We start from the raw sequence: 24,848 nt of genomic DNA on the forward strand, positions 1-24,848 counted from the left end.
TCTTGGTCTCTTGGTTTATTCTTATAAAAATATATATCGACACCTGACTAGGGACTAATTAGGGGAAAGATGAGAAGGAACAAAGACAAGAACAAGCAAGATTGTCTCAGGGTAAGTAACTGTATCCTGCCACAGATCAAAGAAAATCTCAATGTCTTTTATTGATATTAGTCACTTCCTTGACATCTCGAGAACTAATGCCTTATGAATAGTTAAAAATATGTAATTGAAATGTTCTGGCTACCATTTTAATCTTCACATATTAAAAAAAAAGAAAATCAAACCTGTTGTGCTAGTGTTATCAAAAATGTTAAGAATTGCACCTGTTTGTGTGAACAATTGGTTTGAAACACCTTGACAACTCTACGCTCAATGACTTCAGAAGGACCGTACAGAAGTCGTAATTCTTTTATAAGTTTAAGACATGGGCTGGTGGTTAGCGTGGTCGTAATGTATAGAAGATGAATGAATGAGAATGATGACATTACAGGATGCTTAAAGTGAATGTAACTTACATACGAAAAGCAAGGCAACATTCATAGAAAAAGTTCTTGTATAAGCATGGAGCTGGTTTCAAAACACAAGCCGCCTCCACACAGTTTGAATGCCAAAGGCTGTTATTTTGTCAAACCGTTTGCCTTCGTGTGCATACAAATTTCCATCATTGTCTGTCATGTAAAATTTGCATGGGAAATTCCTAATTAATCCGCAACTCTCAAAGTTGCTCTCATGGTTGATTTATTTCAGCATTACCCAGATATCTGAGAGATCTTTGTTTACAGCAATCGTAAATTCCCTTAGCAGTTAAAATATCAAGCTAAAATACCTTTACTGTGTTTAGGTTTTTTTTGTTTAGATTTTTTTTTCTGAAACTAAATCATTCATGTCTGTTGACTTATACTGTGTGTTCATATTTTCCTCTCATCTCTCCACCCAAGCACTTCATTTCATTTTAGTTAAAATCTCTGCAGCAAGTGGCATTGGCTTTAAGGATGGATTTGTGTTAAATAAAAAAGTAGCCTCTTTGTTAAGCCAATGGGTTAGGTATTCATCCATCTGTTATAGTGCCAAATCAATGTTCTGTTTCAGAGATATAGTTAATTAGGAGGAGATAATTGGCAATGCAGAGAGTATGATATGGGGGAGAACCAAGTTATTTTTAAAGCCTAGAATGTTGTTAGGTCAGCGTATGCAAAGGTGCCGCTCTTGCTATCACGGAATCTGAATTTATTTTAAATGTATTTTCAGTCTGAATCAAGGCAAATGGCAAATTATTATTTTGAAATTATTTATTTGTTTGTGAGCCATCTGAATTGCGAAGGAAGGCTGAATAATACTGGCCAACTCTCTTTTTTATAGCCTATCACATTTGCCAATGCATATATTACCTATTCATCCCATCTCATGTATAATCGGTTAGCAATGTGTCTACCATCCTTGGAGCCACAAATATTTGTCTGCATATGAATAAATAAGCGGCACCATTGCCCCTCTTAAATTTCATTAGCCTCTTCTAGACTTTTCCTCAAGAAAAAAGCCAGTATACAAAATGACACAAGCATATATCTTGCTGACCTCATACATACGTGTCTTTTAACAAGGCAGCCACAGATCAAACGCGGGCCGCCCATGAATTGCGTCCATTCAAATTTGCCACCAGATGAACCAAACGGCAATATTTCATGCATGACTGTTCAGTCCGCTTCACCACCAGCGTAATCTGCTTGCTGCTGGTGTTATTACTGCTGTGGGAATCATTCACACTCTTTGTGTTTATGCTTAACCCATATGCCTCTGCTCGATGTACAGATAGACCCTCAAACCATTGTGAATAAAATGTCAGAAGGCACACTTTTGATTATCTTGTTCATAACATATTTATGTAAACTTGGAGCCCTCCAGGGGAAAGAAAAACATTTCACACTAATATAAATATTTGGTGAAAAGCACATCTGAGGCATCACTTATATAGGCAGCATTTACACCTTTTTTCAATAATTAAACTGACAAAGCATAATAATATGTAATTTAAATATTGTGAGGGCTGATGTTCTGAACAATGTTCAGACATGCAGTTGTATGTTGTATGAGTCATCACTACATTTATGCAGCTACATATGTTTTTATGTCTATATACTACCTTATATACCTAAAATATGTGGGTGTCTGAAACATCCACCCCTGAAATATGTGAATATATATGTGAAATTTTCGATGTAATCTCGGGAATTGCTCAGGTCAGCGTTAAAGGCCAAAAACAAATAATTCCTTTGCCATGTCTTTTTCTACATAGGTATTTAGCTCCATTAAACATTAGCTGAGGGGCTTTTCTCAAGATAACAGGCATTTCTCTTGTGAATGGATTTCAATTATTGAGGCAACAGAGTATGGAACTGGGTCATGTTATCGGGGTTTGTGTTCTCTGACTTTGAATGGCGAACGTCTTCATTGTGCTGACCTTGAATATTGCTGATGTTTATCTGCATGTTTAGTGGGTTGCTTCTGATAAAAGTAGGCTCCTGGGAGAGAGGATAAAACCGGGCGAGCGTCTGTAAGCTGTGCCAGCAGCTGTGGTTCCATGTGTGTGTATGTGCGCGTGTGTTTGTGCGTGTGCGAGAGCAAGGAGAGGAGAGAGAGCGGGGAGGGGGCGGGGGGGGGGGGGGGGAGAGCGGGAGACAGAGATAGAGAGAGAGAGAGTGGGTGTGACCATGACACACGATTATCTTCCTTCTTTGTGTCTATTGGCTGCAGTTTCTGCCAGTCATTAAGCTCAGGTTTAGGCTGTTTTATCAAACCACATTACAAAGCAGACTTCTTCCCCGGCGAGCTGCTCTGACTGCTCCCATGGCCAAGCACAAGTCGTTTCTGCTTTTCACACTGTTCTCCATCTTCCTGCTGCAGCTGTCACTGCCTGATGATCAAGTGCCCGGCGTCTTGGGGATGAGGTAAGCCTGGCCATCGCAACTCCGAGTGTGGGACTCTGGGGCAGGGGATGCCGCGCAGACAATGTGCGGTGTGACTCCATCGCTGTGGCTCAGACATCGGGAGGCAAGCAGGATGCAAGAAAAAAGAGAAAACAAAGTCTTGCTGAAAAGGCATTTTTTTTAGTTGGGAAGCGCTCACATGTGGCCGCGTTAGGAATCTCGCGTCGCGGTCGCGCCTTTCACGCTGCCGACGGCTGCGAGCTCTTGCCTCCTCTGAGTTTTCGCGTAACTGTGATGAATTGGAATGAGGCTTCATCAGAGACTCTCTCGGGGGGCGGGGGGGGGGGGGGGGGGGGGGAGAAGGTCCACCCACTGTGGTGAGTGGGAATCAGTTTACAGGGCACATTAATGTATGAGGAGGCAAGGCTGGGGAAAAATAGGCAGGTGCTGAACAATATCAGAGGTTTTCCTGGTCGTCCCCACAGTGATTGTGCTGCCAGGTAGCCTGGAAGCACAGCATGGAAGTGGAAAAGCTGCGTGTTTTTCATTCCAAAGGGTAAAGTCAAGCTAAAACCTGGCACCAAAGAAGTGTTACTTTTCACTTGCCTGAAGAGGATGCAATATTATTGTTTAATAGCACTTAGATTTTGGGTCCCGTCGATTACCTGCAGGATATGCTTTTATTTTTTATTCTATGATAATTGTATGACGATTTGCGTCTCCCTATTCTAACTGTAAGAATATGTTTCTGGAATTTTTAAAAAATGTAAATGTAAACATCGTAGATGAATAGTGTTAATGATCCACCATGCTAGCAATATTTTGAATGCAATACAATGAATAAAATGTTCAGCATTGGTTACACAGCTGAAATGACCTAAAGTATTTGGTTGGCACTACGCTGATTACCGTCTCATTACCAAAATGATGGAAAGTTCAATTTTCTTGGCAGGGTATTTTCCTGGTGTGAACATTATTATACAGAAGGTTACAGGGCTCCAGAGGAAGGGTTAAATTTTGTCACGTTGAAGATTTTACAGGTTAGTGAACCTGAGAAGTCAGCTTGTTATATCAGCCCTGAAATAGGCTTTCCCACCCACAATGTCGATTGCTGTCCCTGGCACGGCGAGCTGTGCGTATCCAGACACGAGGAAGCACTTCTCCATTTATGTAATTCAGTATCAAACCATGAGGTATAATGCGCTATTTATTGTTCACTTTAAAATGTTAATTTCTGTACTGTATTTATTTTGTTGCTTTTTGCCGCTGTATTCAGTTGAATACAACCATAGCATACTTGACAGTAGCTTTGTGCGTTCTCTTAATGCAGAGATCAAAGCAATTCGAAAATATATGTTTTCTATTCATCTTTGCAGCTCACCTAAAAAATACAGTTGCAACATTTGATTTTCTTCAGAAACAATTCAGAAGGCAGCACAAGATGGCAGGTTGCTATTCCACTAGCAGCCAATAGTTGGGGATATAAAGCTGAAAAAATATTGTACATAGGATATTCTGAGCGGAAAAATTAATCTACCAAAAATGCTTTTAATTGTATGCCTTTGAATGGCCTTTGTTGTAAAATATGTGAATACTGATTCTTTCTGACTTGCTTGAGATCTTGGTCAGGGTCAGATATTATTGAGAAAAAATGTGCTGCTGTTAAGAAAATCAGCTGCATGAAAAATGGTTTCCTGAAAAGTGTGTTACATTTGACATTGATACATGTATGCTTTTCAACAATGACATGATAGACAGTCATATTAACTAGTGCATTTGGCTGTGGACATCAAAGCACATGGCTTTCTTTGCAAGATAGTGAATTCTGAGACCCAGAAGTAGCCACATCCCCAACTTACCCAGAGAACCACACTGGATTAGGACAGTGTGATTTTTATATCCACTGTACCACCATCCATTAATAATGGACTATTGTCTACAACACCATAAGTCACAACAACTTGCCAGCAATCACACTTATACCCCAACTTGGTAACTTTTCTTACATTACCATTTTTGGAACAAACCACACACCAGCAGTCCGTCTGTTAGTTCCCAGTCAGTATTGGCAAGATGTTCAGCTATAGGGGGCCCAGATTTCATCAGCACAAAACAGTTTGGCAAATTCAGTGTAGGGTATTGTAAGGAGGACTATGTGGAACAGTGATGTGTGGAGCGGTAGGTTGAGACATTTTCATCACATTGTGCCTAATATCATTTTATACTGTTTAAATCTGTAGGATAGCTGTTCCACTGTCTGAGAACATGCATTTTTTCATAGCATTCATAGCTTGGGTTATTACCTGCATTGACCATTTATTAACCAAAATATTGTTAGAACCAACTCTGTCGACTATTTATAAATGTTGTTGCTATTAATATTATTATTATTATTGTTCTTCTTCTTCTTGTGGTTGTTTGTTGTTGTTATCTTGAATACAATGAAAAGGGAATCAGAAAAACAGGAAGCTAAATCAGTTCGTCCGATGGCCTGGTGACAATGTTTTTTATATGCAATGCAGATTTAATTGTACTTCTAATAATTGTAATAGTATGCAGACCCAAAGAATCAGATCAGCTAAATTACACTTGTCTTCATATTTAAAAATAGTCATCTTCGCATATTAAAGCATTTTAGTGAGGCACATTGTTTTCATTCAGTTTAAATGATGATAAGAGCAATATACAGTGTGTGCTTTACATAATATAAGTGTTATACACTGTCATTTTGTGTTAGCAGTATTGCAATGGTGATATATAGACAGTAACAAGGTACTCCAAAATCTGCAGGTAGATTTTCAGATTCTGTGTAGCACCTAATGGGAGGTGAGTCACAGTGGTGGTCTGCAGATGGCTGTAGTTACAAAGCTGCTGCCAAAACCAGTGGAGCTTCCACATCCAGCACTAACCAATAACAGCGCCACAGTGTGGAGGCTGACCTCTGGCCGGTGACCTTAACGAGCCAGCTGAATGACAGATATGCCGGCTATCGTTCATGGAGTTCTACCTACTACGCTGGGGATTCATTGACAGTGAAGTCACACTCATTCCCGTTGTAGTAGGCAATAGACCTCTCAAGGGTGTCGTCAGGCCGCCTTCCTGTGTGACGACATCATACGTGTTCAGAAATTAGCAGGGCTGGGCATGTGGCAGTAGCGCAGGGTAATGGTTCGGCAGCCCGAGCTGGAAAATGGAGCTATTCATTACAGGCGTGACAGCGCTACTCAAAACAGTAGCTATGGATTCCCTAAAGGAACCAGGTATAGATCATAAACAGATGGTATAAAATCTGTTAGACCTGTTATCAGTTTATCAATTCTTTGGATACGATGTATCATTTCTGAGTAAAACTTAGAAAAGGGACGTGGCGGCCTTTGGTTTCTCTTGTTGTCAGTCCTGTTTGATGAGGCCTTGCCTGGACATAGATCGCCCACGGGCAGCATCTAACCTCTGTCTTCTCAGAGCAGCAGTGCAAATTTTCAGGTACCTTTGGCCTTGGTTCCGTGCCCCAGGGGGATGCCTGGAATCGTGCAGCAAGCCCTTCCTCCGACTCTTAAAATTCCTGGGCTTAGCTCTTACATATTTTCACGCCACTGCTGGTTCGCTATTTTAAATGCCGCCTCTGTTTGATGACTTGCTTGTTGTCATAAAACATTCAACGCAAACTGCTGTGTGAAGCAGTTTAATAGCCACATTAATGAAAATGTCATCTATGTGTGACCCTGTCCTGTCAATAAACTCATAGTATTGCATTTAATGTTAGCAGATCTGAGTCACAATGTATCATTTTTATTCTGTGCGAAAATAATAGTATGTTGGAAAACTCTTAGTGACCTTGTTATTTTAGCCAGACTGGTATCGCAGATGTCATAATGTCATGACCAATTGTAATACGTCCTGAATTTTTCTGGTCCGGTTTTTTGTTACTGGTGCTGCGTTATTTTATCACTCATTGTATTCTTAATTTATGCAAAATCTAGCTTGTGGCTTTTTCAGCCTCTGACTCATTTTGTAATCATTACTAGCTTATTATTTCTTATTCAATTTTGCAGCTCTGAAGTCACTCCGTATCAGGGAGTCAGGATTGGGGCAGGTAATTACTCTTCATACTTGTAAGCAGCATCATAGTTGATAAAGATATTATGATAGCTACGTCCTAGTAAACCACAAAACCAAATGTACAAATGTGTATTCACAAATTACATTGGCTGTTTATTGTGATTTGTTGTGTTGTCTGATCTTATATTATGTATGAGCTGAATCTAAGATGAGTTTCTGTCACTTTATAACGGACAATAAAGTTTTATTGAATCTTCATATATTTGACCATAATAGTTAGTATGATGATCCATTGTGTCTCAACAGATGCAGTGAGCTTTCACAGTCACAGCGGCTCTCCCGAGGAGAGTTACTTACCCACGCCAGAAACACCAATAAGAGGGGTCCTGCGGGTATGGGGTTTGCGAATTACTTAATGCACACACGTTTGAGATATGTGATGTATTTATCAAAATCTGACATGTCAATCAATGCGTGGTTCTCATACTAAAACCTTGCTGTGTGGTACTTTTATAGAAGGATGATTTCCAAACTCATTTGCACATCTAAAATCATCCTTGTATATCCATTCTGTCTATCTTTCTTGTGGGCTCGATATTTTTTGCATCCCGCCTCTGCTCTGCCTGTGTGGGAACACGAGTTTCCTCCCACAGCCCAAAGACACGAGGTTAGGCATCTCTGAATTGCAGCATCATATTTGAAGGCCGTTTTCCTATATGTGCCCTGGCATGGACCGGCATCCTGTTGAAGGTGCACCCAGTGTTGCATGGGACAGGGTCAAGGCCCCCCCTGACCTTGACCAGGATAAGTGGTCGGAAGATGGATGGATTTATGCACGTTGTATAAATGCTTTAGGAATATTTTTGCTATTAATTATCGCGTTTATGTGTCGACGCACCAGCTGCAATGAAGCAAATATTATGCTGCGTGATCAGGTTATGAAAGAACTTGACAACTCTGTCCCCCCCTCGCCCCAGTATGATTTATTCTAAGATTGCCCTTAGGCACACCAAAATCTCCCCTTACTTCAATTCCCCATCAGTCAAAATATATAATCCTTTAATAATCTGTTGTTGCTAAAAGCTTATCAGTGAGGAGGAGTAATTTGCGAATTCAGGGTCATTCCCCATAATGTGTTGTCTTTGTGGATGGATACCTATCCTGACCCGATAAGGGGAATGGGAAGTGGCAGCGCATTAGTGGCTGTGCTAATGCTGTTATCTCCCTCTCTCCCTGGGCTCCAGCCTTATGGATGGCATCAAGCTGCCCCACATCGATACAAAAGAAGGCTGCTCCAGTCCGCTAACTCCACCCCCTACTCCCCTCTTAATGTGGCGCACAACGGCAAGATATGCATTCTGTTCAGAGCTAAGAAACTGGCAATCAGGTACAAGAACCACACCATCGTTGACCTCACGGAGAGAGCATTCGGTCCCGGTGCCCTGGTGGACACCAGGGGCTCCGTATGCAGCAAGGACAAAGCCACGTATGTCTACCCGCCATCCTCCTGCATTTCTTTAAAGTTTCCCCATCCTTCCCGGTTTAGATGCTGCCGATCTGATGACAACACTTCTCTGATTGCCTCGATGACCATTTCCACACGCAGGGCTGACCCATCCTTTTTCGGGGCCTTACACAAAATATGACTGTCCTAGTTGTCATTTGTCGTCTTCCTCCCAATTCTGACAGGCTGATCAGATGGAGGGCGCCCCCTGGTGGCTGCTGGGCCCTAAGCCGTATGCCGTAGGCCAGCCCTGCATACATCCCAGAAAACACCGAGCAAGGCTGGCACACAAGCTGTCACTCTTCTTATTTTATCACACATTTAGCATCACATCATAGTGTGAGAACCTGCAGGCTTCTGCTAGACCCTAGTTCAAAGTCAGTTATCTGAAATACCTTTGCTAACTTAATCTCCCAACACCTACATAATTACAGTGAGGTGTCAGTAAGGTCTTCCATCTCAAGGTCATGTGTCCTTATATATTTCTAGTGCTTGTGTACAGAGCATGAAGTGGTACATTGACCCATATATGCTGATACTGCTATATTGTTAAAATCTCTCATTTATATATTTTCTAACAGGCTGTCTCTACGGTTTGGCGATGTAGAGGATCTCAGAGGACTAGTCATTAGGTAGGGGCCTGTCACATGTTATTTTAGTTGGATTTCATTTGGAGAGCTACATTGTGGTCATATTTGCATCATTCATTGTTTTAAATGGAAAAGCCTTTTCAGAGGATGGCAGTAGTATAATTTTAATTACAATTTTATTAAAATTGCCTTCAGGAAACCCATGAACTGTCCTCCTACTTAGGCGTTACAGATTTCTACCTGGCTACGCATCTTACTTGTCTTGTAGTTTGTTGTCTGTGTTTCTCTTGCATTGTACCGCATGCCCACAAGGTTGCATACATGCTCTGTGTGAAGCCATAACTGTCAGAAGTACCACGGTTTTATTTTGAGCAGCACCAAATGTACAAAGGCTGCTACTAGGTAAATAAAGTCAACTTTAGTACCAAACTTTGACCAGAAACTTGCTAGGCAGGTCCAGACAGGGCAGCTAACAGTCCATCTCCTCCTTTTGCCGTTCTTTTTGAGAACTTCTTTAAAAAAACACCTCTCTGTCCCCCCCCCCCCCACTGGACAGACTCCAGATGTCCAACACGTTCTATGAGTCAGCTGGTCAGAACTGGTTTACACTGGACAGCGTTCACATCCACTATAATTGGACCCACGAAGCCATCTTCAACGCCACCGAGGTGTACGCCCCTGCCACCTACTCCTACCACTGCCAGCACGTCAGCAGTCTGCAGAAGTACGACACCCTGCTGGTTCCCAGCTCGCACAGCGACAGCGCAGCCCACTGGCACATCACTTTCACGGATTTCCAGGTAGGAGGCCGGCGATCGCTGCAGCCTTCCCATACGCTGCACACACATCGCCATATCTTACTGGCTCTCCTGTTGTTTGTGTCGCATCTGATCATTTTCTGGAGCTGTTTATGAATTCTGACATATATCAGGATCCGTATCCGTATTTGTTGTTTACCTGTTTACAATTCGGTCTTAAATATGCATAGTTCATTCATTCAGGAGGGGTTCCAGTGATCTGTGATATCAAGGAGTAACTGACATTTATTTGGCTATTTCCTCAGGCTCTTAAATCATATATCCTGTTAAGTTTCACAGAAAGACATTCAAAGCTACCTAAAACCTAAAAAATCCTCTTAGCTAAACCATGACTAAGCCTGGTCTAACTTCTACAAACCTAGCTCAATCTCTGGCTCTTAATCCTTACGCAGACCATCAAATCATCAGCAATCTTTTTGAAACAAGCCCCATGAAACCCGTATCTGCTGCTGATATTTCTTCTCCCTTTTTAACGTCCCCCTACCTACTTGCAGATCCAGGCATTTAACGTGCAGTCGGGTCGTTTCGCCTCAGCCAGCGACTGCGCTAGCTTCTTCACGCCGGCCATCCTTATGGGTCTGGTGACTTCCATGATCTTGTTGCTAGTGCTGGCCTACGCCGTGCACATGGTGGTGCACCTCAAGCACATCGACCGTTGCGAGGAGAACAAGGCCACCGTCTACTTCCCCCGTAGCACCGAGGCAGAATGCACAGATAAGAACAACCTGTGAGAGGCAGCGGAGAAGCCATTTGCCCCTCCCCCCCCCAGCACAGGGGCATATCGGACAGTCTTGTGGACCAAAGAGACTCAATCTGTTGGGCTGTTTTGCCCTTTCCCACCTCCCCAAACCAAACTCCTGGAAATAATTCTGGTACCACCCACTCTGGCTGTTGCACCTTCAAGTATGAAGAAAGACGAAAGGAACTAAGCTCCATGGGTCAGACTATCCAGCTGCTCTGGGATCATGATTGGCCAAACGGAGTTATTTCTTTTTCGGTGCAACAGCCAGTAGATCTGGAGAGGAGCTGGGCCGCGGGACGCCGGCGTGCCGGTGACACAGCGGCACGCCGGAAACCCTGGCGGAGCGGTGCAGTCAGGCACAACACATCGCTGCTGGGAAGGGTGAAGGAGAGAGTCGCAAATTAAATTTATCACACAAACATGTACCTGCAGTACTGGGGCTATCTGCCGAGGGGAGACTTTGTACAGCGATCCAATGAATGCGGATAGTGACCACCGTAAGAATTTCATTTTGACCTTCGCAGTCTAAAAATGTCCATCTGTCTTCGATTTTCATCTGGACGTGTGATATCCTCAATCTGCTGGAGTGTTATGACGTTTTGTGGAAATAATGCTGTAGTCAGACTGTTTTTCTCTGAACTTTTGTTATGTTTGGCTGGTCCATCAATGGATTCTGACTAAGGTACTCATTAGATCAAAATGTTTCATCTGGCCTGATCATTATCAAATAACAATGGTATTACAATAAGTCCAAATGACTGTCAACTCTACCCTGATCTGTACGTTTTGTTTTGGAGTCGGCTGAAAACTATTTTTTGTATGAATAATTAGATCCGTATTGAAATCTGTCTTTTCATTTCCTGGTTCAAGATACCATGGTAACGGCAGTGTTAACATCACATAGCATTCAAACATGAAGCATGCAAGTGGCTAGAAACCACCGTCTTCAAACGGCAGAAGCTCGTTTGGCTAACGTTGTGTGAGTTGTGTGCAATGTGTACAATAGTCATAAAAGTACCAAACAAACAGACATTTTTTAAACGATCAACTGGTGTAACTGAAACAATAAATAATGGCCAATAATGAAATTAATGTTTGTCTGTGGAATATTTTGTTGGGATTTCAGAAACAATATTGTAATGAATAATAAGTAAAAATGTGCATCGTTTGGTGTTGTTTAGACTTGTTACAGTGATTTTTCCAGAATTCCTTTGTTCGTGGCTCCAGTAGTGGAACAGAAGTGAATAGGATGAGTGATGAATTGGCTGTAGTACTTTGACTACGCTCCTCAGGGACCTGTCAGGTTGCAGGTTGCAAGATTTTCGGGATGAGAGATGTCCTGCTCCTTCAAAGGTGTGTAGATTGAATGCTCTGCTCCAGTCAAATTAGATCAATGTGTGAATTTGACTGTTGCTCCAGTTCATCGGTAATATTTAAGCAATTGGGATACAGAGAAAAAGCTTTCATCGTTATTTGTCAAACTCTACGGTATGTGTACATGGTATATTGTTGTGAAGTAGCAAGCTGAGAGTAGTGGATAAACCTCCTATCCAAAGCATCCAAATGGCACCAATATTTGCTCCATGATATGTTCTGGTCTGGAGTATATATCAGCGTTACTGATATCCACTCCAGATTGCGTCCAAATGTTTACATTGTTTTCAAAAATATATCCCAGAAATACTATGTGAATTATATCTATGTTTTAATTTAGTGGCTGTGTGCAATTTGCATATATGAAAACATTGAAATATATGCTAATGTGACATTTTGAAACAACAATGCTTGTCTGTTCCTAGGACTTTGTTATCCATATATCTGTTTTCTATAACCACTTATCCAGTAGCGGGCTGCTCTGAGCCTCTAGCCTATCCCAGTAAGCACAGGACACTATTCTGGGTGGGATGCCAGTCCATATAGGACTTTATTATTTACAGTGAAGTGCAGTTCTTTTATTCTGTCATGTATAATAGCAAACTGCTCTGAATAAAAATATGCCTATTGCCTATCGCAAACCTCATAAAAAGGTTTGGCCTGCTTTTCACTGGAAATATCACAGTACCTTTGATTAAAGTAAACTATCGAAAGTTTCTTCTTTCCTAACAGTGAAGAACTGTCTTTACGATGAATGCGTAGGAGGGCTCTTAACCCAAGATTGGAAGGTTACTGGTCTGAATCCCATGGCTGGGATGACAAGTTAGTCATCGCTTTTGGACCATTGAGCCAAGGGCCTGAAAACGTTGAACTGTTCCAGGGGCTCTGGATAAATGGCTGTTCCATAGGAGAGCAAGAAGGAATATGCAAAAAGTAAAGAATTCCTGTGTATCTGTACTTGTTGAAATGGCAAATAAAAGGTATCATCATCAAAAATATATAAATAGAGCAATATTTTGACATTGTTTAAGGCATTTTCTACTGCCTTTGTGTCACTTTGATGAAGAACTAGTTTCTTATTACTTTTTGTTATTGAAGAAATCATTAGATATCTTAAGTAGAAAAATGCAACTAAAGAAATTTTTCTGTTTAAAAACTGTATGCAGTTCCATTTCAGAAGGTCCTGAAACAAGGAGGGGCATGTTGTTTCAAGCTAAATCACTGACACTGCTGTTGGTATTTGACACCCACTGTTACAGAAGTACAGTAGTAAGCCACGTGCATTACGTGTGATCTTGCTGCTGAGGACTATGAGATCACCAGTAAAAAGTTTGCCGTTGAGGCTATGGATAGTGCATCCAGTTTTGGAGAACACATTTAGTCTCAGGATCCAGCAACTGGCCTTTCTAGATGGCAGTCTTCTGCCTTAGCATCAGCAACACTGCTGCAGCCAGTGAGAGTTTGTTTATCACACCAGCCAAATGAATGCACGCTATTTTGGGGTGGCATGTGCGTCACTGGACCCCCTGTGGGAGCTCCCGGCTAGAAATGGTACAGTCCATTGTCTTCTTGTCATCCAGTAGAGTAATGCTCTGACAAACACTGGTGTGTTTAATTACATCCCACTGAGTCACCACACAGGGCAGGATGTCGGGGCAAGAGACCCTAAATTTACTGAGCCTCCCATTTCAAAGAGGCATTTTGTCATGCCTGCCCATGTGACCATGTTAACAGCCTATAGTTATGCATAATTTTCTAACCAAGGAATTTGTCTTCAGGGAAACGTCCAAAACTGGCAACTCACTGTGATGCGGTTGATTTCATAGGTAGTTCCTGAAGAAAAAAAAAAACCAAATAGATCGGGCTCAGATGCAGAGTGTGTCATGCACTCTTCTAAAAAGATTTCAGGCTTTCGACAGGCGACCAGACCTAACCCGATTTGTCACAAGATATCATTATTAACCTGAACTGATACACCCAAAATAACATCTTTCTCCTACAAAAGAGAAAGTGACATTAAAATCGATTGAGGCCATTACTGTGTCCTGTCTTCCATGATTAAAGTTAATTAATGCATTCAGTGGTAAGTGAAATAATATTTTTCTATTATGAGTGTGAAACATGGAGAGAGTGTGAATGTTTTGGGGGAGATGCAAGGTCAGGTTAAGACTCTACACCTGTGAGTCACTGAATTTCTTATAAATTAATTTCTTCCTCTGTTTGTTAGGGAGAAGAGGGTCCCTGTAAGTAATAGCCTACCATTTATTTGTTGATTGTTAAAAAAGCAAAGTGATTATTCAAATGTGACTTGAATCGCCTGTCCTCCTCATCCTCAGTCTGCTAATAAACTCAGTCTGTCCCTTCCTCCCATCCTCATATGTTGTGGTTATGATCACCATTGAGTAGAGCCAGGTTTTTAACAAAGGACACTGCTAATAGAAGCAAATCACATAACATGCAGGTTAACAACAGGTAAACACTAGGGCCATTCCTGGCTGGGTAATATCCATTCATGACATCCCATTGACTTTGTTTTGGCACACTATGAGAATACTTCTTTGCAGGGTTTTTTTCTTCATTCAGAATCGATCAGTTTGAGTTCGTTTTGTAGCCAGAAGCCCCACAAGCACATCTAGAAGTTTCAGCTCATTGAGGAAACCACTAACCACAACATTTAGCCTACACCGTCACAGAAGTTCTGTTATCTGCTAATTAACATTAAAAGTACTGTAATGACCTGCACACTGAGGCATTGTGGGAGAAGATGGCAAATGACGAGAGGCTTGTTTAGAGATTTTATTACAGTCCTTAACAAGACTAACTTGGATATTCAAACAAGCACCAAACTGAATATGACAGGGAAAAACAGGGAGGTTAGACACCGGACTGTAAAGCACACATACGGCGAGTAATTTACACAATGCTAAAGGATCGGGCAGGGTTCACATAAAATACGGAAAACATACACGCCACCATTAGGCAATACAACTATTAACAGCAACAGTACAACAAGGGGCTATTTACAGTTGCTAGTTCCTGCCAGCATTAAAGTACTAATTTCATTTAATTCACCATATCAATATTCAATACAAATCTGTAACTGTAACTATAACGACAAGCAAAATGCATACTTCAATCATGTTTAAAGTGGCCTGTATGACACTATAAAGTAAATCAAGAGAATCAGGTCCTGACCTATATTACCTTTGGATGGGTGTTCTATACAACAAGCAAATGTAAACAAGTGCGTTCCACATGGCTTGGCAACATCCAGCGATCGGCGGAGGAACATGTCCCCCGTTGGAGATGTCTTGTCTGATTTACAGTGGCACTCAGGAAAACAGAACCTGCACACCAATCACGTAGTCGGTAGCTGGAGGAGAACCTCCTGCTGTCCCAACCTCTCCCTGACCCGCAGCTCCTTACAGAGACAGCAGAATCCATTTGAAGTCATGAGGTTAAATCTGTAACTCAACACCTTGCCAATAATAACAAATAGCTTAGTCTGGAGAGTGGGCCCCAAATGCAAGTCTCCCTTAACCTTCACAACCTATTTAGATCCAGCCACCGTTTAATGAATTATTTCTGGAAGCTCCGTAAAAAAACCATCATTCTGCAGAATTCAAATTGATCATCGAATTGATCACAAGGAATATACACAACTGTGAGAGTTGTTTAAATATAATTTAAAACCATACTTTATTCTCCTTCAATTAACAATGTAATTTGTATTAGAATTCTGAAAGGTAAATTAATAATGTAATTTCATGCATACATATAAATGAACAGAATTAAATTCTTCCTGTTCCTTTTAGGTAAGGAAAGCATTCATGCCTCAAAAAAATATTAACTTACTTCCTATAGTAAAATCCCTTCTGATCAACATAATTTCTTAATCAAGATATGTAAGAAACTCCTAATCCTATTTTATCACATCGTTTGTCTAAAATCAATCATTATATGATTATAAGAAACATTACTATCATATAATCCTATAATGTTTTTAATTTGCATAAAAAAAAAATTCGCATGGTGGCGCAGTGGTTAGCACTGTTGCCTCACACCTCTGGGTCCCGGGTTCGAGTCTCCGCCTGGGTCACATGTGTGTGGAGTTTGCATGTTCTCCCCATGTCATCGTGGGGTTTCCTCTGGGTACTCCGGTTTCCCCCCACAGTCCAAAGACATGCTGAGGCTAATTGGACTTGCTAAATTGCCCATAGGAATGCATGTGAGAGTGAATGGCAAGTGAGTGTACCCTGCGATGGGCTGGCCCCCCATCCTGGGTTGTTCCCTGCCTCGTGCCCATTGCTTCTGGGATAGGCTCCAGACCCCCCGCGACCCAGTAGGATAAGCGGTTTGGAAAATGGATGGATGGATGGATGGATACAAAAAATATAATACATGCCTTCGTCTACAGAAAAAATCTGAAGCTATTGCAGGGCTTTACCTTCACCAAGCATGCAAACACACACTTTCTGCCCTACAACGCGTTCAGAATGCTGTACCAATGAATGTAAGCAGAACTCAGTCAGCCAGCCCATTGCAGGCCTGGAACATTGACCCATCACATAGATGTACAGTAGCTTTTGCACATTCTGCCCATCTGAGCATAACTGCCTGCACTAAAGGGCCAACATTTCACCATAGTTCCAAGTGAAGTCATCCATTTATTTCTAACATTTTAAGATTATCGGGTACAAGGCGTTTGAGCAACCAGATAGTCTGAATCCCGCAATATTTGTTTCTCCTTTAATTAATCCTACCAGATTTTGTCCTCTTCTCTCTTCTTTTCCCAAATTTCTGACTTTTAACGCTACCGAAGATTTATTGCTATTATATCCATTCAGTTTGCTGCTCTTGATGCTAAATCTTTCTTTAATGCTTCAGGGCAAAACTGGGAAAATGGAAAAAAAATTCAGCTGAATTAAACTGAAATGCCACTTTTCTGCTCCAAGTGTAGAATTATTCACACATTCTAATGTAAGACAAGCTCCACAATTTAGACAATTTGTGAAATGTATGCGTGATCTGTAAAATTATTTTATTTAAGAAGCACCTAAATTGGGTAGAAACAAGCTTATAAAGTTAAATAACTTGTCTTTACATTTCCTGAAGTAGATGTAAGTCATGCTACTTCTGGAACAGGGGCCTGTCAGTGATATTTGATACCATCTTTTTTCTTGCCTGGCTGACCGCTGGTTCTGTCCATCATGTAGTTACATTCTGGGAAGCTCCCCTGGCTAGATGACAGCTTAACTAGGGTCATTACTGCTGTCTGCCACGCTGCTCAAACCCAATGTCCATTAAGGCTTCTCTTTGGATGATGCATGTTTGTACAGTAGAGGTTAAGATTCCCTAAGGATTTTCTCTTATTTAAATAGCCACGAGACATACATTATCCATATGTATAAACATGTACATTATACAAATAATGGCTAATCAGGCCTATTGAAATGCATTTTTTGCACAATTTGGTGGATCACTCCTATTGCGTATACTGTACAGTATATTTATCATTACCTGGCAATACTGAATAATAGTCAGGATATGAACTAATCAGACCTGCCCTATTAATGAACACGTAGCTGCTGTTTGTTTAAAGAGTGCATTAATCCGATAGTTTGTTAATAGGATGTGTGTGATGTATTGAAATACTGTGCAGATTTTCCTAGTGTTTGGGGAAGGTCTACAAAACTATTGATTAAGGAGGGTTTTTTTCATTAAACTTTTATTTTTCATTAAAAATAATAATAATGTCCTGAATGCTTTAGTACTGTGCTTTAGAAAGGAGGGAAGAAAGGAGTTGCTATGGTCAGTTACATGAGGAAAAAAAAAACACCAAGCAGGGCAAAGTCATATGGTCAGATGAGTCATTTTTGTCACCTTGCAGATGAGTACATGCATGCTGTATGCCAAAGGTGCCTGAGTCCTATGGGGAAGGATTCTGGCTGCTTAGTTATAGCGATAGGGCTCATTATCTCTATATCCATATGGATTAGGACCACTCAGCCCCTTAGAGGGGAAGGTAAAGTCACATGGATACGGAGTCATTTTGAGTGATCACATCGATCAGAGCCAGAATCACTTTTTCTCCTGTCAACTGAAGATGGTGGGAAGGCATTCGAACCCCAGTATTGGACATCGAAACTTGACGAACATGTTATTCAGGATGTCTTGGGGTATATAAATAAACAAATAAATAATCAGAAGGTGAACTTGAGGGAGCATCTGGCAAAGTATACATTTATTTGACAGAAGTTTTTGTCCAAAGTGACTTACTAGTGAGGCACATAATTATGTAATTATGTAGATAGGAGTTTGTAAAACTAATAATTTTTTTTTCAATAAACAAGGATGGTGCAGAAATACAACAAACAAAAATAAAACTCCACACATTGATCGTTTCTCTGGGCACCATTGTTCACCAAACAGTGAAACATTCCCACCAGCGTGTGAGTCGAACGTTCCAGGACGACAATGTCCCACATCCACTGAACACAAGGGGTCACTGAATGCTTTTATGACATAAACCAAACACTATAAACCAGTGTTTCTCAGCACAATCCTCACACACCCCCCAGACAGTCCACATTTTTGCTCCCTCCTCCCAAATGTCATGGTTGCCAACTAAGCTGAAGGTGACTTTCCACTACTATCAACAGAACACCAAATGGTGTAATTTCTTGTAGAATAGTATTAAATCCCTGCAGTACATTTCAGGATGCTAGATTACAATGACCCAATTTTTTCTGTATTTTCTACGCTACCATTGTGTATATACTATACACCTATATATATATATATATATATATATATATATATATATATATAAAGCAGGGCTTTATGCAATCTAATATCAAGAACCCGTCACATACTTATCATAAGCTCTTTGCTTCACTGCCATCTGGTAAGAGGTGCTGCAGTCTCAAAGCCAGAAGAGTAAGACTTAAAAACAGCTTTTTCCCTCAGACTATCCAACTGCTGAACAGTCTGGCCCCTCCCAGCCTCAGACTGGATCTGTAAGAGGTCTGATAACTCCTGGCTCACAACGCTGAATCTAAATCTATTAACTTTTTTGTACGTTCTGCTTCAGTGCCAAAGTCCCTTGCTAAATATCTACAATCCACCAATCAGGTGGTTAAGTTTTCCAGTGTTTCTTTCTTTCCCTGTGTCATTGTGGGGTTTCCTCTGGGTTACTGTGGTTTCCCCCCACAGTCCAAAAACAGGCTGAAGTTAATTGGACTCCCCAAATTGCCCGTAGGTGTGACTGTGTGGTTGATTGGTTGGTGTGTGAGTGTGCCCTGTGATGGGTTGGCGCCCCATCCTGGGTTGTTTCCTGCCTTGTGCCTATAGCCTCCAGGATAGGCTCCAGTCCTCCTGGCAAACCTGAATAGGATAAGTGGTTACAGAAATTGGATGGATGTTACTCATCTGCACCTACAAGAACAATATTTCCTCTGCGTTTTGACGTCACATATTCTTATATCTGAAGTTGACGATATACTTTGAAGAATGATTATCATGTTCAAAACTAGTTTCTTGTGGGGTGTCTGTGCTCCAAAAGGGGGCCTGTCATCCACCTCTGGGTGCTGCACGCTAGGATGACGGCAGATAGCAGGATCTCTGCAGAAGCAGTATCTGCCTGGCCCCCGGGAATGCAAAGCAGGTGTAGTGGCTGACAACTCACTTTTGCCAGCAAAAACACCAAGTGTGAGTAATCCAAGGTAATGGCTCCGCATTCTGCCTCATACAAACGTCATCTCTTAGGTATGAATCTTATGGCTGAAATAACATTCATGACACAGCATGACTACCTCGGAGCAGTCTATTAAATTAAACAACACATAAATAAAAACCACAGGTGATATTCGGAAATGTCATACTGCCCCTAGAGCCGGCGTATATTTGAAAAACAAAAACACAAAAATATATCCCAGGAGGTTTCATGCTGTTTTACCCTTCAGGACAATATTTAATTTTAACTGTTCCAGTAAAATATCCAGCTGTTCAAATGGGTAAAATCTGCAAGTCATTTCATCTCAAAGCATCTGCTAAACAAATATATAGAGTAATCAGTAAATGATGGTAATTTAATAATGATGCAAGTAGTCCGGCTTCCGAGTGAAGAAAAGTTCAGATCTGTTAGAAGGATCAAATGGGATACTTAAATGGCCAGTCCATCACTGGGCAGGCAGGCACAATCACACATGAGGTACAATTTAGACATGCCAATTTGCTTTTAAAGGATGCTGTAGGGTCAGGGGAGGAGATCAAAGTACCTGGAGAAAATCCACATGCCTGTGGACAGAACAAGAAAATTCCACACAAATAAAATTGTCCCTCTCTTCATATGAAGTGGCTCCTGCTCACGGGAATCATCCCTAAGTCTTCGCCTGTCCTCTATGCTCACAACATCTGTCATCTCCTCTCATGGTTTCTCTTACCACCGCTGCGCCGATGACACACGGCTCCTCCTCTCCTCCCGCCTCCGAGCAGACGGTCACGTCGCCGCCTGTACTGACGTGTGCCTTCCTGGCGTTTCTGGTGGAGGGCAGGTGACCTCCGCTACCCCAGGCACACAAAGCTGCTAGGGGCACAGGGTAATATTCATGGAACAGGATTTAGCATTTACGTGACTCTTAAATCACCATGGACAAAGTGGAGAGATTCAAGCCATGTGACAGTGTAGGCGGCAGATCAGTTTACTGGGAGTGAGAGAGCAAAAAAAACAAACAAGGAATAATAGAATAGTAATGTTTTATATATACACAAGACCAAGTTTGAGAGACAGCCTGCATCGAACATGGGGTTAAGGGCCTTGCTTAACAGACTCGTGGTGATGTGATTACTTTGCTGACTACAGGATTTGAACCCACAGCCTTCTGGAAATGGGCACAGATCCCTAACCCACTGAGTTCCACACCATCCAATGAACTGATAAAATTCTTCCAGTCGCTTGATGCTGTCCCTCTTTAAATGGCTACTGGATAATAGACAATATTGGGACAGGCCACATCAACAAGGCTAAAATCCAACGTGGACACTCAGCGATGCTGCCTGTCAGCACCTTCACCTCAGTGGCACCATTGCCAAGTTACTGAAGGAGAGACAGCTTAAGAATGCGGACAGTGAATGGGTGGCAGATTATTCCTGGCTGACGCTTATGTGTCCAGTTTGATCAGTATGATATCATGTTTAGCATGTTGCCAACCAGAGAACACAGGTCTGTCTTAACCCTTACATGTAAATCATTTGGGTCAACATACAATATAAAACAGTTATGCATAGAATACAATGAAATTCTGTGTGGCAGAACTGATGCAGAAAAGCAGCGATCTGAGCAGGAACACTGCACAGCAGAGGTAATGCGCAAAGAGGCACCTTGGGTGGGAATATAAATAAAATGAATGAAACGTTAACAAATAATGCTGAGCAGAATTATTAAAATAATGAGAATTATGGCTGAAATGGGTAGCAGCAATGGGTAGAATAATTTGGAATCTGTCAGTGCTGTTTCTAAGGTGCTCAGTAAATCTTGGCAACAGGGGCAGCTCCGCGGGGGTCAGGGGGTTGGTGGGGGGGAGAAAAATCATTTATAAAAAGCACATAAATCCTTTAAATAAATCCATCTGTCAGGTGAAAACAGCCCTTTGCAAGAATTAGGAATCTTACCATGACACAGCATTTTATTTGGAAACTATGATTGTACCTATAGAATGAAGGGCATAACATTGGCTTGGGGGGGGGGGGGGGGGGGGGGGGGCTTGAGGTCTCCAACCATTTAAGGGGGTCCAGTGGGTTGTTTTGACTGGTTTGGGGTTTACAATAAAATAATTTACTCCCATGTATAGACTAAAGAAGGTGATTTATGTACAATGAATCATATCTTTTTGTGAACATTTAAAAAGTACCAGTGAAATTATGAATAAAATACTATTCTGCTCATCATAAGTGCCACAGGGAATGATCGGCTTGAAAGCTGCCTACTTTCTGACTTTTGTCATTGATTTGTTCACACCAGAACGGCTTATTATTTGATTTCACTTTCCCTACAACCCAGAATTGTATAATTAGCCCCTTTTTGAAAAATCCACTTTTAAATAACATGCAATTTGCATATGCACTATTGAATTTTTAAAGATCATGTTTTCATACATAAGTATTCTGTACTATATAATTGCTATAAAAAAATTAAATATTTAAAGGGTGACGAGGCAACGTTATCATTTAAAAAAGCCTTACGCATTTAAATAAGAAGACTTCTTTATTTCTCTTTTGACCATGAAGAAATAATTGCCGAGATGTCAGATGATCCCTGTCTCTAATCACCTTATTCGTGTCCGAATATACATCCAGAGCTGTAGGTGGCAGCAACGCGCCGATCCGACGTCAAACTATCAAGTGTGGACCGTTAGCAGAGGAAGAAGGATCGCTCTGTATCTGTTGCAGTGCAGTCATTTCAGCATAGTTATTTAACAATATTAGTTACGGCCGAACCTTATGCATCTAATCATGTGTTAGCTGTTTGGCAAGGTTAAAGCTACGATTGGGAAAGTTAAGTCTGACCACTGGCTTACCCGGGAAATATACTTTGAAGATGGAGATTTAAGGAAGCAGCTTAGATGGCTGGTAATTTTTATTTTGATATGCAGGAGTTAACAGGACTTCCAGTCAGAACAGCTCGCGGTCAGTTCGTATTGCTAGTGACTAGGTAGCCGGGTGATTAAACTGTTGGACGACTGGTTAGTAACCGGGATAGAGTGCGGATTTTGTTTAATACGGGTGTGCTGATAGTGGTGAAGTACTTGGGCGGTTAACCCGAGAGCAAACGGAATCGTAGCCTGGGATGGAGATGCGGCAGGCTAGCTACCCGAAATAGCCGGAGGCGGTGTTCTAGCCGTCACAGAATCTCCGGAGAAGCGGGCGTGTGTTTCTGGTTATCCGGCGTGCGAATGAACGTTGTCAGTGGGAATATTTGAACAGTGAGTGCGGTTTAAGTGGTAAAAGATAACTGTCCGAGCTCAGCTAAAATCGGTGTCCGAAACCCCACAGTCACACCCCGTAGTTGGCTAAGGAAGGCTAGGTAAATGGAGTACTTAACCTAGGCGGAAGAATAATGTCCGGTAGTTTAGGAAAAAAAAAAATATGTTTAATTCATTCATTAGCCTGTTTTAAAAGAAAATTCGGTAGTTATTCTCATTTCACGCTTAAGTGGTCGGACCGTGACAGTCCTAGCTAACCAGTGAGATTTTTAGACAGGTAAATGGTACCTTGTTGTTGCCGAGTTTCGGTTTACTTGAGGGGGATGCGTTTTTATGGAAGAAGTTTTTGGTAAATGTGTTTGTGCTTCGGAAACATGGGATGGACAGAATTGTGAGGTGGAACGCATGTGGTGTTAGGAGGAGGTCGTGGACCGTGATGTAGGTCTGTTTCATTGCTGTACATCCAGATATAACTATTTCGACTGACTCTGAAGGGAACTTAATTGCATGTCGGATCAAGAGCTGCTGCTTTCCGTCAGTTCTGGAGTGAGAGCCCTTCCAAGCCATCACCTTCATCAATGCCGTCGGCACTGGCGGTGTTCACCTGCCGCCCAAATTCGCACGCCTTCCAGGAGCGCCATGTGTACCTGGACGAACCGGTCAAGATCGGCCGCTCGGTGGCCCGGTGTCGGCCGGGGCCCAACAACGCCACCTTCGACTGCAAGGTCCTGTCGCGGAATCATGCGCTGGTGTGGTTCGACCACAAGCTGGGCAAGGTCGGTGCGATATCAGCCAGCTTTCATGCGATAAGCCTCCGGTCAAGTTCCTGACACTGTTTTTAGGTCTAGTTCCTGGAAAATGCGGGATCATGCTCTTAAGTCATCTCTCTGGGAATTGTATTATTAATAATAATAATGATGATAATAATAATAATATTATCATTATTATTATCAAGAAGCTCTGAAACCTTGCAAAAGTTTCGTGCGCTTTTACTATCTGAACATTCTTCAATTATTTAATGTGTCCAAGTCGTTACATTTAATTGATACTTTTATTGATCCCAGTGGGGAAAATTCTATTGTTTTTAAATGTATAACACCTTAAGTACTGCAGTACACGTTTTGCCAAGAGATTAAATAAATTGTGGCTTTTTAGAGGGAAAATATATGTTGCTTCGTCTATTTAAAACTGCTAAGGTGTTTGTGTTCTGAATATAGTCTTATTAGAGATTATTATCTCAAAGATTTTTTTTTTAATGAAAGAAGCTTGGATGCTTCAGCATTATTCAAGATTGATAGAAAATCAACATTCTGTTGATTTCATTTAATTATGCACTGCAGTGTAAAAAATCTGTTATATTGACAATAGTAGCTCTGGTGGTGCCTACTCTGCCGTGATGTCTGTAAAATTTCTATGGTGACCTCCTGACTCTTTAACGATCCCCGTAAGAAAAAGGTTCTGTGTTTTCTTCATCCAGTTTGTTTTCAGAGAGTGTATGAATGTGCATTCAGGTATTGGTGAGAGAGTGCGATTTTTTTCACTGTTGCAGTGTGGGCTGTTGCCAGGCCGCCAACAGGTGCAGGCTAATTTTGAGCCAAGGAGCTGGCCTTCAGTAGCCATTGGCTAGCTAGTCCCTTAAAAAAAGATACAAGTTGCTTCAGGGGGTGTCGTGATCTGAGTAAGATCTGGAATTTTTGTTACGTTCATATTTGATTACCTGCTTTATTTTTTTTCAAAGCATCAGTTAGCTGTGGAGCTTATTAAAGTGTCTGCTGGATTGGGATAGAGCCAGCTAACCCTGTTACAAATGCTTATTTCTTGTATTTCATATGGGCAATTAAATGGTATTTATGAA

At 41.5% G+C, this 24,848-nt stretch overlaps 2 protein-coding genes across 3 annotated transcripts in view; both read left to right on the plus strand.

The window, feature by feature from the left end:
• The first annotated feature begins 2,729 nt into the window (after window positions 1-2,729).
• On the plus strand, window positions 2,730-11,725 carry LOC125745518 (V-type proton ATPase subunit S1-like). The gene is made up of 7 exons (XM_049018468.1): window positions 2,730-2,945; window positions 6,977-7,017; window positions 7,290-7,375; window positions 8,228-8,469; window positions 9,069-9,119; window positions 9,634-9,877; window positions 10,390-11,725. Exons 1-7 carry the CDS (start codon window positions 2,845-2,847, stop codon window positions 10,624-10,626), a joined length of 1,002 nt encoding a protein of 333 aa, XP_048874425.1. The 5' UTR covers window positions 2,730-2,844; the 3' UTR covers window positions 10,627-11,725.
• A 10,673-nt stretch (window positions 11,726-22,398) lies between these two features.
• Window positions 22,399-24,848, plus strand: part of LOC125744649 (sarcolemmal membrane-associated protein-like) — a 29,583-nt gene continuing 27,133 nt past the window's right edge. For both annotated transcript variants that reach the window (XM_049016689.1, XM_049016690.1), the window contains exon 1: window positions 22,399-23,769. In XM_049016689.1, coding sequence (XP_048872646.1) covers window positions 23,572-23,769 — 198 coding nt within the window. In that variant the 5' untranslated portion in view covers window positions 22,399-23,571. The remainder of the gene's footprint in view (window positions 23,770-24,848) is intronic.

Source organism: Brienomyrus brachyistius, chromosome 6 (assembly GCF_023856365.1).
Source record: "Brienomyrus brachyistius isolate T26 chromosome 6, BBRACH_0.4, whole genome shotgun sequence".
In the NCBI taxonomy this organism is placed as follows: domain Eukaryota; kingdom Metazoa; phylum Chordata; class Actinopteri; order Osteoglossiformes; family Mormyridae; genus Brienomyrus; species Brienomyrus brachyistius.

Coding starts and splice junctions, on each gene's coding strand:
- LOC125745518 (XM_049018468.1), top strand. CDS start 2,845: ATGGCCAAGCACAAGTCGTTTCTGCTTTTCACACTGTTCTCCATCTTC. Junction 7,018..7,289: donor GGGAGTCAGGATTGGGGCAG/GTAATTACTCTT, acceptor GTGTCTCAACAG/ATGCAGTGAGCTTTCACAGT. Junction 9,878..10,389: donor TCACTTTCACGGATTTCCAG/GTAGGAGGCCGG, acceptor ACCTACTTGCAG/ATCCAGGCATTTAACGTGCA.